General features: G+C 41.7%; 1 protein-coding gene across 2 annotated transcripts; it reads right to left on the reverse strand.

Annotated features, from left to right (window-relative positions):
- Nucleotides 1-207: 207 nt before the first annotated feature.
- ccdc18 (coiled-coil domain containing 18) lies at nt 208-13,981 on the reverse strand. 2 transcript variants are annotated; one of them, XM_085255198.1, is made up of 25 exons: nt 13,522-13,981; nt 13,304-13,395; nt 12,763-12,899; nt 12,402-12,508; nt 11,154-11,282; nt 10,860-10,956; nt 10,642-10,763; nt 10,207-10,486; nt 9,954-10,041; nt 9,279-9,496; nt 8,896-9,006; nt 8,675-8,806; nt 8,385-8,519; nt 8,156-8,233; nt 7,926-8,042; nt 7,664-7,831; nt 7,136-7,278; nt 6,580-6,743; nt 6,258-6,471; nt 6,031-6,130; nt 5,781-5,918; nt 3,640-3,768; nt 2,967-3,104; nt 1,698-2,141; nt 208-1,603 (listed from the first exon to the last, which is right to left on the reverse strand). In XM_085255198.1, the coding sequence occupies exons 3-25, from the start codon at nt 12,895-12,897 to the stop codon at nt 851-853; spliced, it is 4,140 nt and encodes a 1,379-aa protein (XP_085111324.1). In that variant the 5' UTR covers nt 12,898-12,899; nt 13,304-13,395; nt 13,522-13,981; the 3' UTR covers nt 208-850. The 2 variants fall into 2 exon arrangements, with proteins under 2 accessions (XP_085111324.1, XP_085111325.1); XM_085255199.1 differs by having other exon boundaries at nt 13,277-13,395.
- Between the last annotated feature and the right edge of the window lie 471 nt (nt 13,982-14,452).

A 14,452-nucleotide genomic window follows, 5' to 3' on the forward strand; every position in this document is an offset into this window, starting at 1 on the left:
AGTTTGTGTTACGTAACCACAGAAGTGCCAAAGGCAGTTTAACCAGCTTGAGCCCCACCCCCGCTCAAATCAGTCTGAGCCAGAAATTGTTCTCTTCTGGACACAAAACAAGCAGTTGCTCTGGTAACATGACCCCACAGTCACCAACTACATGGGAATAAGCAAACAAAACCAGCTCTCAGAAGAATAACTGAGAATCACAAAGTGTTTTATATAAAACTCTTTAATTAAATTAGCTTATTTAAGAACACATAAATATTGGTTATAATAAAAAAGTACATGAAACAAGAATGCTACAATTTGGAATAAAACATCACAGTCTGCTATAGTAGTGGTCATCTTAATAATAATGTTGATGAATGCAGAAACCTATTTAAACAACAGAAATGCAAAACGACTCTCCTCCTCTCTGACGTCCCTCTAAAAACAAAAATTAACATCCATCATTAGCACCTTCTCTCTATAAAGCCTCCTTCAGTGTCTATGTTTCATGACCTTTGATGACCTGTTAGTAATAGTGATGTTGTCCTGAATAAAATTTAATTTCCTGTAACAGAGCAGATAATTCAGGGACACAGGTTTCATTTCATCACGGCTTTTCAGTGGTCTTTGGTCGCTTGGTAAAAAGTGTGATGTGAACCAATCAGGACTCAGTGACATTTAAATTTAAATGTGACGACAGCTGGGAGGCCGTTTGTTTTTGCTGCCCGCACCACCCCTCGAACCCATCGAGCAGAACAGAGCAAATGATGCAAAAAAAGAAGTGAAATTTTGCAAGAACTGTGCATGTTGGTGAGTGTAAATGACCAACTAACTCACCGTTAAATGAGTGTTTTAACCTGAGGCGGTGTCATGTATGTGGTAGGTTTATGGATCTCCATAAAGAAGGATCTTCCTGCATGGCCAGTGTCTGATTGACAAACTTCAGCATGCCTGTCAGTGAACTCATATCAGCCTGTTCCTCCTGACCCACCAGAGTGCTCACAGACTCCCTCCTCGAATCACTGAGCAGCTTGCCTTCATCCCTCTCCATCACGATGCCTTCCACGTCTGGATTTCTGTCACTTTCTCTGTCCACCATGTAAGTAAGCGGGTTGAAGGAGTTATCAGAGATTACTGTGGCATCTGAGGCACTGAGGCCCTGCCAGCTGTGGTCCACTGTGTCTGGTAAAGAGGAAATTGAGTGTGACAAAGACTCCCATGGTTGCTTACTCAAAGCCTCTCTCAGTGTGGCTTTTACGCTCTCAGGGAGGTCCAAGGAGGAGTCAATACTGCTGCTCTGCAGCCAGTCACACGTTTGTCGGCTCTCCGAGAGATGAAGAGCCGAAGTGGGTTTAAGGTTTGAGCGAGCAGAGGGTGATAAACACATCTGCGCATGTGTTGGGGAGCTTAGGTGTGTGGAATGGGCATGAGGAGGAGAGCTGATAGTCGTCTGAAGCTTTTTGGGGGAGGATGCAGGGGAAGGAGCAGAGAGGCAGAGCTGGGGAGAGTCTGTGACTTTGTGCAGAGAAGAGAGAGAGGTGCTGTGATTGTACAGATGTTGTCGGTCTGCAGCTCGTCCCAAACTGGAGATCCTGGCCTGGAGACGAGCCACCTCAGACTCCTGCCAGAACAGGGGAACATTAGCTTAAAAAACAAACTATCATAAAGAACTTACAACATGCAACTTTCATTATGCTGACTAAAGAAAGCTCTACCTTGATGAGGAGGGAATCACTGGAGGTCTCCACGGACTTCTCGGAGGCATGGAGCTGACTCTGGAGCTGGGCAGCCTCGACTCGGGTTTGATTTAGCACAGCAGTGAGATGCTCCAGCTGTGCCTGCAGACGACTGTTCTGGGCTCTAGTTTGCTCGTAAAGAGTCCTGCTCTGTTCCAGCTGAGTCTGGCTCTGAAGGTGCTGTGTCTGGCTCTGGTCTAACTGTGATTGGAGGTGAGTAGCTCGCTTCCAGGCGTGCTCAAGCTCCGTCTTAGTTTGGTCCAGCTGGGCTTTGGTCTGATCAAAGCGGACGCTGACTTCTTCGAGCTGGGTCTGGCTCTGCTGAAGTTTAACAGTGAGCTGTTCCTGAGAGGAGCGCATTGTGGAGGAGATCTGCTCCGAGACTTTGAGGAGCTGGCCTCGAGTCTCCTGAAGAGACTCCAGCTGGGAACAGAGGGAAAACAGACGCGTGAGAAAAGTGCTGCTTTTTTCCCCCCAATGACAGAAAGTTTAAAATAAATTAGTTAAATGGAACCTGATATATGAAATATAAATATGAGCATTATTGTTTGACTGCTTCATGATGTGGTTTTGATGTGTTCTAATAAACTCACACTAAACGTTGCAAAAAGACAAAGAAGCAAAACCAACATGTTCTCAGCTATGCGTAACAGAGATGAAGTAACATGAGAAAAGATACTATAAAATAAGGAAATCATATGGCGTCACTGATGTGTAAAAGTCAAATATAAATAAAAAAGAGGAAAACAAATCAGACTGAAACAGGAACAATATTTAGGACTACAGAACATGAAAAACCACAAAGGCTTAAACACATACTGACTCACGGACAGGAAGCTGACAGAAATAGTGCTGACCAAGAAGTTTGGGCTCTATTAGGATAAATCCACAATAAGTGTCTGAAATTTACTTCTCAACTCTCTGGAAAACTGAAGAGGTAGATAAAATCCAAATGTCACACAGATTATTTTAGAGGCCAAAATAATAGATTGGGCTTTGTGTCACATAAATTAAATTAAGTACATTTCATGGAATTCAAGATTTATTATTTAAGTTATTAGTTTTTTTATCTTTGGTGCAAACACATCAGGTGCACCATCAAGTGTTGTGGACCCTGAGTTAAATTAAAATCAGCAGATCTAAGGCAAACTCTACACGGCACACAACGTTGAGGTTTCCCATTAGAACAGTCTACAGTTAGTTTACTGTTAACAGAGCAGTCTGTCACCAGTCTTGAGACAACAGTACCTCTTTGCTATGCTGCTCCCTCTCCAGCTCCAGCTCCTGCTCTAAGCCGGTGACCATGCCCTGAAGCCTGTCCTCCGACTGCAGCCAGCGCGCCTCCTTCAGAGTCAGCTCCTCCTCTACGGCACACAGCTGGGCCTCCTGCACACACACCACAGCCAAATTAATGATAGAAACCGATGTACAACATGAAGAAGAGGGTTTTTCCTGCATAGATATAATTTGTTCTGCCACCAAAGGAAAATCAGTGGCCTTTAATTCAGTCACTCATGAACTCCAGCATACTTTATAAATAGCAAGAAAGAAGAGGAAAACAAGTAGACCTCTGTTAAGTATGGTATATTGATTTTAACAGAAGTTAAGGCAGGAGGCCTTAAGACCCCTGTTGTTTAATCCAAACCAATCATGCTTCATTCCCTAAAGGCCGATTCTGCACCAGGAGAAATCCTGTAATGTCATTAATTACTTAATGAATGTCACTGATGCTTCCTGCTGATAGCAGTGAACACACTGAGCATGAGCATCAAGATTGCTCAGTGGCAGACCAGCGAGCTGCTCTCAGGTCTCACTAAGTGACAGTTTGAACACCCCCACCCACTATTACCTTACACAGGGACATGCAGGCAAAGCTAATGGATCTAATATGATCAAGAAACAAACAGTGTTTTGACGATACCGTCTCTTTGGTCTGCAGCTTGGAGGCATCCAGCTCTCTGCTCAGACCCTCACAGTGACCCTGAGTTTCTTCAAGCTCTTTGAGAACTTTCTGAAGTTTCTGCTGACATGCCAACAGCTCCTGAGACTCCTGACAACACAAACACACACATATGCAAAAAGACAAAGTTGTGGTCAAAAGTTTACATGCACTCATCATTGGCATGAATGTCGAATGACTGTACAGGGCTCTGGACTAACTTTTTGCCACGGTTGCACTGGTGCGCCTTTTTTTCTTAGGCGCACCAGCACAAAACTTAAGTGCACCCAAATTTTTCAACCACATTGCTTAACAGCTGTACAGCAGACATTCTTTAATAACTTTAAAAATAAAAAGTGAGCACACAAGTTTGAATTTTATGTGGATTTTCTTTGATCCAAATTAGGTCAAAAGTATAAATACAGACTCAAATATATACTTTCATCCCCATTATTATTTGGTTAAATGCCCCCATGTTGCACTTTGACCAGACACTCTTGGCAGTAACCAGCAAGCTTCGGGCATAATACTGGGTGAATATTTTAACAACGCTTTTGGGCAAAATTGGTAGAGTTCATTGAAATTGAGGTTGGTTTCTTGGCACTGATCCAGCCTTTAAATATTGTCCACAACTTTTTCTAACAGGTTTTAGTTTGGGGGATGGGGAAGGCAAGCTTAATGCTAGCCCACTTTATCCATTTCAAAACCAGTTTTGATCTCGGTTTGGTGTAATTGTCCTGTTGAGACATCCTGTTTTGTCCAAGTTTCATCTGTCTAGCTGCTGATTTGAGGTTAAGTTGAAGAACTTAGAGGTAGTCCTCCTTCTTCATTATTTCATTCACTTTGAGCAATGAACCAGTACCACAGGTGGAAAACAGCTCCACAGCATGATACTACCACCACCATGCTTGAGAGATGGTACAGTGTTCTTAGCTCCAAGTTTACTCCTCCAAACATACTTCTTATCATTGTGGTCTCAATCTCTGTTTCTTCTGACTAGAAGGTATTTGACTCGTCTATGTGGGCAGCTGCAAATTTCAGTCGGGCTTGAAGGTGTTATCCTGAAGTTCCAGCAGTTTCCAGTTCATAGTAGGCATCAGCCTTGGTGGTTCCTGGGTTGTTCCTGAACATCCAAACCAAATTCCTCTCATCTGAGAGTGATGGTTTCGGTCTTCTTCCAGACCTTGACAAGTTTGAATAACTTATATTTACCTCCAATTGTTTGAACTGAATTAGCAGTTGTGTAGACCTTCTTAACTTGTGCAAATCTACAATACTCCTCCTTAGATCTTCTCTGATTTACAATCCAATGAGTCCTGTCACACAAATCCATTTTATGCTGGACAAGAGAAACTAGCAGAGGTCAATCATGATCACTAATGAGAAGGTAAGCCTTTGTTAAGTTCAAAGACAGGAACCACTTATTAAATGTTTTAGTGAGTCTATGTATTTATTTGAGCCTGCGTGTATACTTTTGACCTTGTGTGGATTAGAGAAAATGAAAAATAAACTGAAACCTGTGCACCCGATTTTGTTCTTTGAAGTCATTAAAGATGTATGTTGTATGATCACTCCATCCTGGAACCAGAGCAGTTCAAGAAAATCATTAAAATCCCCAAATTACCATGACTAGTGTATGTAAACTGTACATCAGCACAGTGTGTTATCTAAATCATACCAATCATGAGTTCATTTTCTAACTCTATAACTGACTCTAAACTAGATCTGTACATCTCTTCAGAGCAGCTGCTTCTGTTTACCCAGACTACAGCATGGAAATTAGATTTATGAAGTAACAACACAAGATAAATGCAAACATAAGGTACGCAAACATTCGTGGAACTGACTGTGTTTGATTAACATCTCATATTAAAGCTGCTCCATATCCAAATATCCTACAGTTTAATCTAGCTGCAAACAACTTGATGAAATATGCAGCACAAAAAGACTGAAAGATGCAAAAAGGGACGTAAACATCGTTCTGTTTTTTGTTTTCTTAGTGAGAAGAAGCACACAAAACATTGTCAGTTCATTCATTCTATTTTCCCATTCTTCTAATGCCGGTCCAACTGAAAAATATCCCTCAAGGCAAACCCAGTGACACACTTGCTCTGAGCTCTGACCTTCATGTTTCTGTCAGTGAGCTCCCTCTGTGCGTCCCTCAGCTCTCTCTCTCTGGCTTCCAGGCTCTGCTGCAGAGACTCCACCTTCCTCTCCAGCTCCTGCTTGTGCTCTTTGATGGCCATGTCCAGTTGGCCAAGCTGAACACAACAAGAAGTCGAGAAAGAGGAAAATGATGAGTCATGGCAGCAAACTATGGTACGGATTAAATGAACTGTACATCAGCTATGCTTGTGTGCGTCTGGGATGTACCAGCTTTGCTCTCTGTTGGAGCTCCCCCTGTCTTTCCCTCAGGGCGTTGTCCATGTCTAAAACCTCGTGAGTTCTCTCCTCCAGCTCCCTTTGGGTCTCCCTGTAAAGTCATACACACAAATACTTACAGCATAAAAAGACATTATTAAATGTTAAACAGCAAATTATTTTCTCTGGATAAATACACAAAACAGATCTCATCTGAGCACATGACGCCATGCTCTCACCTCAGCTGGACAGTCAGTTTTTCCACCGAGGCTTGCCGCTCATCTGAAACCTTTTGGGTTTTCTGTAAAACATCCTTGAGTTCCTGTAGTTGCTTCAGAGTGTCAGCCAACTCGTTCTGCACCATCTGCAGCTGCCCCTCTAAGATTTCGACTTTCTGAGAACAGCTGCGCCGATCTGCCTCACTACGATTAAGCGCCTTCTCCAGATCCATAACTAGGAGGGTGAGAGGTTTGTTAAGTTGTGTTTGTGTTAATGCTCCTAGTATTTAAACAAGATAAAAGAATTCCACAAAACCTATGGAGAAAAACAAACACATCTTACCAATGTCATTCTTGCTGATGAGTTGGCTCTTTATGTGCTGCAGGCTCTCCTCCATACAGCTGATCTGAGAAGTCTTAACACCGACATCCTTCCTCAGACGCTCCAGCTCTGACTCCTTGGACACTAGCTCCTCCCTGCACTTTTTCACCTCTAATGTGAGATGTCTGCAGACAAAAAAAAACCCACAAATAAAAAAAAACAAACCATTATCTTGCAAGAAATTAGGCACACTTGCAGTTTTATAAGATTTAATTCAGCACAGCTGGAAAGATGTCCATGTCTTGGGAGTAGGAGACCCTCCAGAATTTTTAGAAACTAAACTGGCTCAGCAAATATTTCTTTCGATTCAAACTCTTAAAGTGCTTTTATTTTCTTGCTCCTTTTAAAGTGAGAACTGTAATGAAACTTTAACAAACCTCCATACAAACTGCATTAAACAGCTACAAAAGCGAATGACTGTTACGCCCATAATACCAAGCTTTGCATTTTAAAAAGCAAACATGGTTCTTATAACTAAAACTAGAGCTATAGTTTCTCTTATTTTAGCTGTGCTCACCTCACAGACTCTGAGAGCCGTTCATTCTGCTGGTTTATCTCCCGCAGCTTCTTCTCCTTCACCTGATTATCTTCCTGTCTCTTGCTTAATTCTTCCTGCAGAGACACTCGGGCTCGTTCCAGCTGCTGCTCCAGACCCGACACCTGCAGGCAGAGAGTACCAACAACAACATACACTTTGATTTGAATTATTGTTATTCCCTATGAATAAAAATAAACAGCAAACTGTTACAGTTTTACAAGCCGTATAAATCAGGAGACGCATCAGAAAAGATACTTAAAAATAAAAGTTATCGATGAAACGTGTCTAAGAAAAGGTCTGAATATTCGGGTACAGTCACTTTTCTGTGTGTTCTGAAGCTGTGTAATCTTTAGCATTTTCCATACATTCAACTAAAAATATGACAACAACTCTAAACGTACCACTTATAAATACAAAGCATAAATTACAATAAAACATGTATGCAAAATGCATTTTTCCCCAAGTTTACCTTCTAAGTGAGAAGGTTTTTGCTCCGTCTTAGCTCACCTGCCTGTGCAGCTGGCTTTGGCTCTCCTCCAGCTCAGAAACTCGAGCGCTGCTCTCTGTGAGCATGGTCTGCTGCTGCTGGAGAGAAAGCTGCAGCTGCAGGTTCTCCTCACTGGAGCGCTGACAAACCAGAGTGGTGCTGTGAAGCTTCTCCTGCAGAGAGGACACCTAAAAAGTAGGGAAGGAGTGGAGAACATGTGCCTCAGAAGTGGGTTTTGGATGAATTTGCATGAGTTTTCCTGCATTGTTACCAACACTGTACCTTCTCCTTGTTCCTCTCCAGCTCGGTCTCGTAGTTCTTCTTCATCTCTTCTATCTGCTGCAGGTATGAGTTCATCTCTTTTCTGCATGCTGACAGAGACGACTGCAGCTCACACACCTGGTGTAGAAACAAATTGGTAACTGCAGTTGTTGATGTGGTTTGATTCCTGGCTTGTTCTAGAAGTTCATGTCCAGTAAACCAAATCTGTTAGCAGTGTTATTTGTACACACCTTGGCTGCAGAGCGAGCTGCCTGCTCTTTGAAACTCTGGAGAAACTCCTCGTTCTGTCTGACTTCCACCTGCTTCTCCTGAAAACAATATAATTTCAGGTTTTTCATTCATAAACAGCATATGTACTGTGATGCATGTCTATTAAATGGTTCTCCGACTTCTACCGTCTACATGTCTTCTTCTGAATCAGAGGATGCATTTGTGGTCTTATGCTACAAGTGTTCTGACCTGTGTGAGCTGATCTAGAGAGTTCTGCAGCAACAGAGCTGTTCTCTGAGCCTCGTCTCGCTCCCTCTGGAGGGAACTCAACTCCTGCTCCATCTCTGCCACCCGAGGCTGAACCTCTTCCAGAGACAACTGCAGCTGCAGGAGACAGAAAATAATCTTACTACAAGGAATATTACAGTGCAGATTATCTCCATCTTTCCTCTTCTTTACCCTTTGGTTGCAGCACATTTAATATTACGCAGTATGATTAAATTCATAATACAGAGGTAAAAGACAAAGCTGTAGATCACCATTTGTATTCTTTGTTGCTGCTCTGTGAATTGGTGAGAATGAGACTGCTGACACTTTTCCAGAGACTGCTGATACTCTCGTTGCTTTTTGGTCAGCAGTGACTGGTAATGCTGGAAGCTGCTGGTCTTCTCCTTTAATCAAAATGAAAAAAGAACCAAAGTGTGATTTGCCGTTGACTTTCTAAAAGTAGAAAAACTACATTTGAATCATAACCGCGTACCTGTAATTGAGTCTCCAGCTCAGTGTTTTTCAGTGCAGCCAGACTGTAGGCTGAAGTCTTCTCCTGTAACTGCTTTTCCAGTGCGGCAACTCGTGCCTTCTTCTTCTTTAACTGAGTTCAACAGAGACAGTTAATCTGTAAGTAACAGTCATGACTTTTGAAACTTGGAACAAAAGCTTACTGAGCTATAAAACTCGCTGTACACTTTACAATCTAGTGATTTATTACCTAAAATACTATACTATAAAATACTATACTGTACCCTTTGGTACATTTGGCTTGAGTTGTTCCAATAAAAAAAATCTGTAAGTAGAAATAATACTGTATGTGCTACACTGCTGTTAGCACTGGTGTGTGTGGAAACATAAGAAAAAGTGTGTTACCTCTTTCTCTGTGTCTGTGGCTTGTTTGAGTTTGTCCAGCAGCTCTGTGTGGAGGCTCTGGTAGTGGGAGGCTCTCTGGGCCATGGAGCTCTGCAGGGAGGAGATTTCCTCCTGGGCCCTGCTCAGACGATCCTGAAGCCGCTCGATCAGGTTGCTCTGTTTCAGCCGCTCAGCTTCCTTTGACTGCAGCACTCGCGTGAGCTGCTGGTAGCCCTCACCTGCCGGGATTAACAGAGAGGACTGCAGTTGATGCATTTTTCTTTTTTCTGTTTTTTTTTAGGCATTTTTATGGATAGATATTGGAATTTATTTTTAACTTTACATTCCTTTTAAAACATCAAATCATTAACTAGTTCATAATTTATTCATTATACTTTGTTTTTAGTCACTCCCTTTAAGGGTTCACCACAGTGAACTGGCTCCATCTCATCCTAAACCCTAGCATCCTCTCCTCTCTGCATGTCCTCCTTCACTACACCCACAAGCTTTACTCTTTTTATTTTTTAGATTAAATAATTTCAGAGGCTGGTTTTAAACTCTTGCATTTTAAACTACATACACAAAGTGCAAAGAAATAAACTGTTAGTAATCAACAAATAATTTCCCTTTCAGTTTGAAAAAAAGAAGATGAAGAGTATGTTGCAAGTATGAACTGATTAATCTGATTGAGCCTACCTGGCTTTAGCTTCATCAGGTGTGCAGCTCCCGTATAGTCCACTGGGGGCAACATGCAAGGACTGGCACAGATTTGACCCAAAGTACCCTTTAAGAAGAAAAAAAAAGTGTGACAACAGTAACCATGTCTTTGCTTTGCACGATCAGCCATAAAGGGCGGCTTGTTTTGAGGAAGCAAATAAAATAATCACGTAGCACAACCTTGATTCAAAAACTGGGTAAGAACACAAACGACACACAGACGTCTCCCCACCTCCCGCAGATGCAGCAGGGACAGTATGGCCTCCAAGCCGGCCAGCTCTGTCTGGCTCAGCTGAGCCTCTTTCTGGCTCTGGGCGACCTTCTGCTCCTGGCTGTGGGTCACAGCCCGCAGGTCTTCCAGTTCCCTCCGCAAAGAGGCCACATCCCTGCACTCTGCACCTCGCTCCATAAGCTGCCGCTCCAGGTGCGAAGCTTTATGTCCAGCCTCTTCAATTTGGGCTTGGAGGCGAGCGGCCGCAGCCTTAAACTGTTTCACCTCCTCCGTCAGCTGACTGCGAGATAGACGAGGAGAAACTATGCAGATTAAACATGCTATGCAAGCACACAGAAATTTCCTTATAAAAGACAAAATCATCCCTTTTATGATTATTAGAAATCCTGCGAGCAATCAAAGAACTACATAACGATGCAGTTAAATTAAAAGTACCTAATTGTCTGTCTGTGTTCTGCCTTCTGTCTCTCCAGCTCAGTGCACTTCATCTCCAGCTCCTCTTTCTCTCGGTCACACTCTATGAGACTTCCTTTTAGTTTGTTTTCACTCTCCATCACCTGAAAACCACAAACCAAAACATATATTTCTGATGTTAACATGCAAGTAAAACTGTGTTTTTTAGTTTAAATCAATCAATATTTCAATAAACACACCCTTTTAAGCTTAATGGAAATTGTAGCCTTATAATCTTTGAAGGCTTCTTTGAGCTTCTCTGCATTTTCAAGTGCTTGATTCCTCTGTTGCTCTGCCCTGCAAGCCATGGTGTTGCACATGCGTTAGTAAAATACAGTAAATAATTCAACTAAACATAAGAAAATGTGATGCCCAATACAGACAGTCATACAGACAAAACACACTGTACCAGATTGTTTTCTTTTATTTTCACTCATATTTTAAACTGTACTGATTGAAATCATGAGCAGAGCTGAGCCTGGATATAAGCCCACCGTTTTCCTAACGCCGTCTTCTTTTCCAGCTCCTCCCTGAGTGTGCTCAGCTCTTCAGTAAGAGTCGCTACCACAATGTCGCTGTGAGCTGCAGCTTCCTGACAACACTCTGCCCTCAGCTCTGCTGCCCTGGGAAACACAGACAATACAGGTTATGCTATTAATGCCAAAATTAAAGGCACAGTTTCAAGAAACAAAAGGCAAACGTAATAAGTACATCTTGAAAAGCTCGAATAAAGAGCCACATTTCCACCCAGAGTGAACTTGATCTTTTGGGGACCTTTTTAAAGAAACTGAAAGGTTCCAGCTTGACTTACTCAAAAGTAAATAGAAACAGAATGCAATGATTTGCATACTTATAAACCCATATTCTATTTTATTAACAATAAAAAACAAATTAAATCTTTAAACTGAGAAAATCTACATATTTGAGAAAAATATTAACTCATTTTGAATTTGATGGCAGTAGTATGTCTAAATAAAAACTTGGGACATGGTCATGTGTACCACTGTGTAGCAACCCCCTTCTTTAACAACAGTCTGGAAACATCTGGAAACTAAGGAGACCAGCTGGACTTTTGGGAGAGGAATGTTGTCCTGTTTGTTCCCATCTTTGCCTGTTCCAATTTGTTATAGTTTTCATTTCATGATGCTCCAAATGTCTCCTGAAATATGCAAGGCCTTCCCTTCTAGATGGGAGCATATGTTGCTCTACAACCTGTATATACACCTTTCAGCACTGACGGTGCCTTTGCAGATGTGCAAGCTGTTAATTTCACAGCCTCTGATCCACCTCCAGGCATTCAAAGATGCCTTTTGATGGCTTTACCTGACCACAAACAGTTTTCCACTTTTCGTTAGTCCATTTGATGAAATATTCGCAGTCTCGCAACTTTACATTAAGGAACATTATTCTGAAATTCCTCCACAATTTGTAGATTATGTTTTTGTTTTGTTTTGTTTTTTTCAGACTGGTGAACCTCAGCCTCTCTTTTTATGCCCAATCATGTTACACACCTGCTCCCAACTAAACTGATTGTAAACTGTTCCTCCAGATGTTTCTTTTCAGTACCACTTACTTCTCCACCCATTTGTTGCACGCATTCCAAATTTTTTCAGATGTGCTGCTGCCATCAAATTCAAAATGAGCTAATATTTTTCATAAAAATCACTTTAAATGCTTGAGCTATGTTTTTTTATGTTCTGTTAAGAATAAAAACCTTGTGGATATTTCAGTCAATGACATACTTAAGTTCTTTGGCCTGAGCCTCCAGCTCCGCTTCAAGCTGACGAATCTGTTCACTCATGACCACCACATTGTTGTGAACCCCAGCCCTAGGGCCCCTGAGGTAGACCTGCAAAAGAACACAGATAACCCATGTGTACACTTTCTGCTAGTTATTACGGGAGACTTGTCATATCATATTTGACATTTCAAGAAAAAAACACTGAAATCTAACACTAATTTAACACTGTTGCTTGGTCAAATGGAGGTGTTTGGCACGGTTGTAGAGGGATCTGCAGCAGACTAACCCACAGTCTTTAAAGATTTAACAAGCTCCACTTAAAAATAATAATAAAATTAAAAATCACATGTGTAATATCATACCTGAGATTTGGAGGTAGCCATTTCATACTGCATTGCATCCAGGTCACTGATGAGCTGCTCATCCTGCAGAGTCAGACAGGCGTTTTCCTGCCGCACACAGCCAACCTTCTTCCTCGAAGCAGAAATGGACTCCATCTCTACAGAACAAGTGTTGAATGATGATGACAAACAAAGGCATGACACAGGAGTGGATGAGAAACGTTTATTTTTTTTTACCCTAGAGCTGCTATGTAACACTAGATCTGCTCATTTTTTTTGAACAACTTACTCAGTTTTATGTGTATAGAAAATATAGACCACTAACCAGCCCACAAATGGGTAGTCACCCTTTATGCAAACAAAACTAGCCCACCAAAATAGTTTCTCTCATTTGAGGGAACAATTACCGAATTCATGGACGTGCATACCTTTATACAGCATGTAACATAGTCCGATGTGACAGGTAATGTGTAAATGATATTCAAACACTTTTTTTCTTAGTGTTTCACTCAGAAATAACTCCATTGCCCTTTACCTTTGACTTGGAGGAGGTTGCACCTACCAGCAACAATCCGTCTCTCGGCCGTCCCACAAGATATTATAACATCAGGCAGCCAGGACTGAACCTGTTCATCACCACGGCCATCTGACTGACTGCAGACCAGCGAGAGGAAACCAAGAGAAGAGGGTGGACGGCTCGAAAACAGAATCATACTACATATTTGCAGGTTTCTGTTACAAAAAACACCAGCTACAGTTTGGGTCTCTGTGATTACTCACCTCAGCTTCTGTGTAGGCTGAGCTCCCTCAAACCGATTAGCTCTTTGATGTCAAACATCAGACTATTACCGGGTGCATATTTAGCTTTCCGGCGCTGAAGCAACATTTACCGCTTGTGTGAACGGTTGAAAAGCTCCAGAAGACCTTTAACTTCATCAGCATGTGGCTATGTTTTAAGTATCCGAGGCTACACCAGAACAACTACGCTCGCTAAATGTAAACAGTGTTGCTCGATGGATCAACAGGTGGCTAACTCCTCAACCTTATCACTGTTTTCACAGCAAAAAGCCACCAAACGACCCACAGGCAGCATTAACTTTTCAACTAAAAATTTACTTTTTATTGTTCTTACGCTATAAAAGCATATCATACGCATTTATCGTTTCTACTGTGACAAATCTTTACACGTTACCCTATGCAGTTGCAATGAAGGAGAAGGTATCCAAAACAGTTTGTAATTCCTAGTCTCCGCCTACAACTAACAACCAACCTTGCTATTGGGTAATACTGAGTTGCCTGTGAATTGATTGGTGAAGAGGGATAGCCGCGAACAACGGCGCGTGTGGTGTGCCAAAAAGTGATTGCCTGCCAAAAACTGATTTCCAATGTTTCTGTGTATTTTTTCTGTGTAATATCTTTACGTATGTTCGTAAATAGACTTCGGTGAACAGGGTTTACAAAGGGGTTATATATAGAATTAGTTGAATATAGTTGTATCTTTACAATTCTGTGTATTGTACTTACATTATAACCAATCCTTTATCCCCACTTAAAATATTTTTACAGAACCATTGTAATATTTGTTGCCATTTGTGCTGTCCTCTTGGCGAGCTTACTCTTACAAAATACATTTTTAATGTTAATGAGATTTTTTAAACTGCATAAATAAAGGTTATATAAAAGTCACTGCCAAAAACTGATTGCGACTTGC

This window comes from Mchenga conophoros, linkage group LG18, assembly GCF_057382185.1.
Source record: "Mchenga conophoros isolate Kocher_MC1m ecotype Shallow Benthic linkage group LG18, M_conophoros_male_GT1.1, whole genome shotgun sequence".
Lineage (NCBI taxonomy): Eukaryota > Metazoa > Chordata > Actinopteri > Cichliformes > Cichlidae > Mchenga > Mchenga conophoros.

Bases quoted from the DNA above. Each gene is read 5' to 3' on its own strand.
- ccdc18 (XM_085255198.1), bottom strand. From the start codon at position 12,897: ATGGAGTCCATTTCTGCTTCGAGGAAGAAGGTTGGCTGTGTGCGGCAG. The intron at 10,764-10,859 runs GTGTGTTTATTG...TGTGGTTTTCAG, and splicing joins TTTCCATTAAGCTTAAAAGG to GTGATGGAGAGTGAAAACAA. The intron at 8,520-8,674 runs GTGATCTACAGC...TGTCTCCTGCAG, and splicing joins AGCAACAAAGAATACAAATG to CTGCAGTTGTCTCTGGAAGA.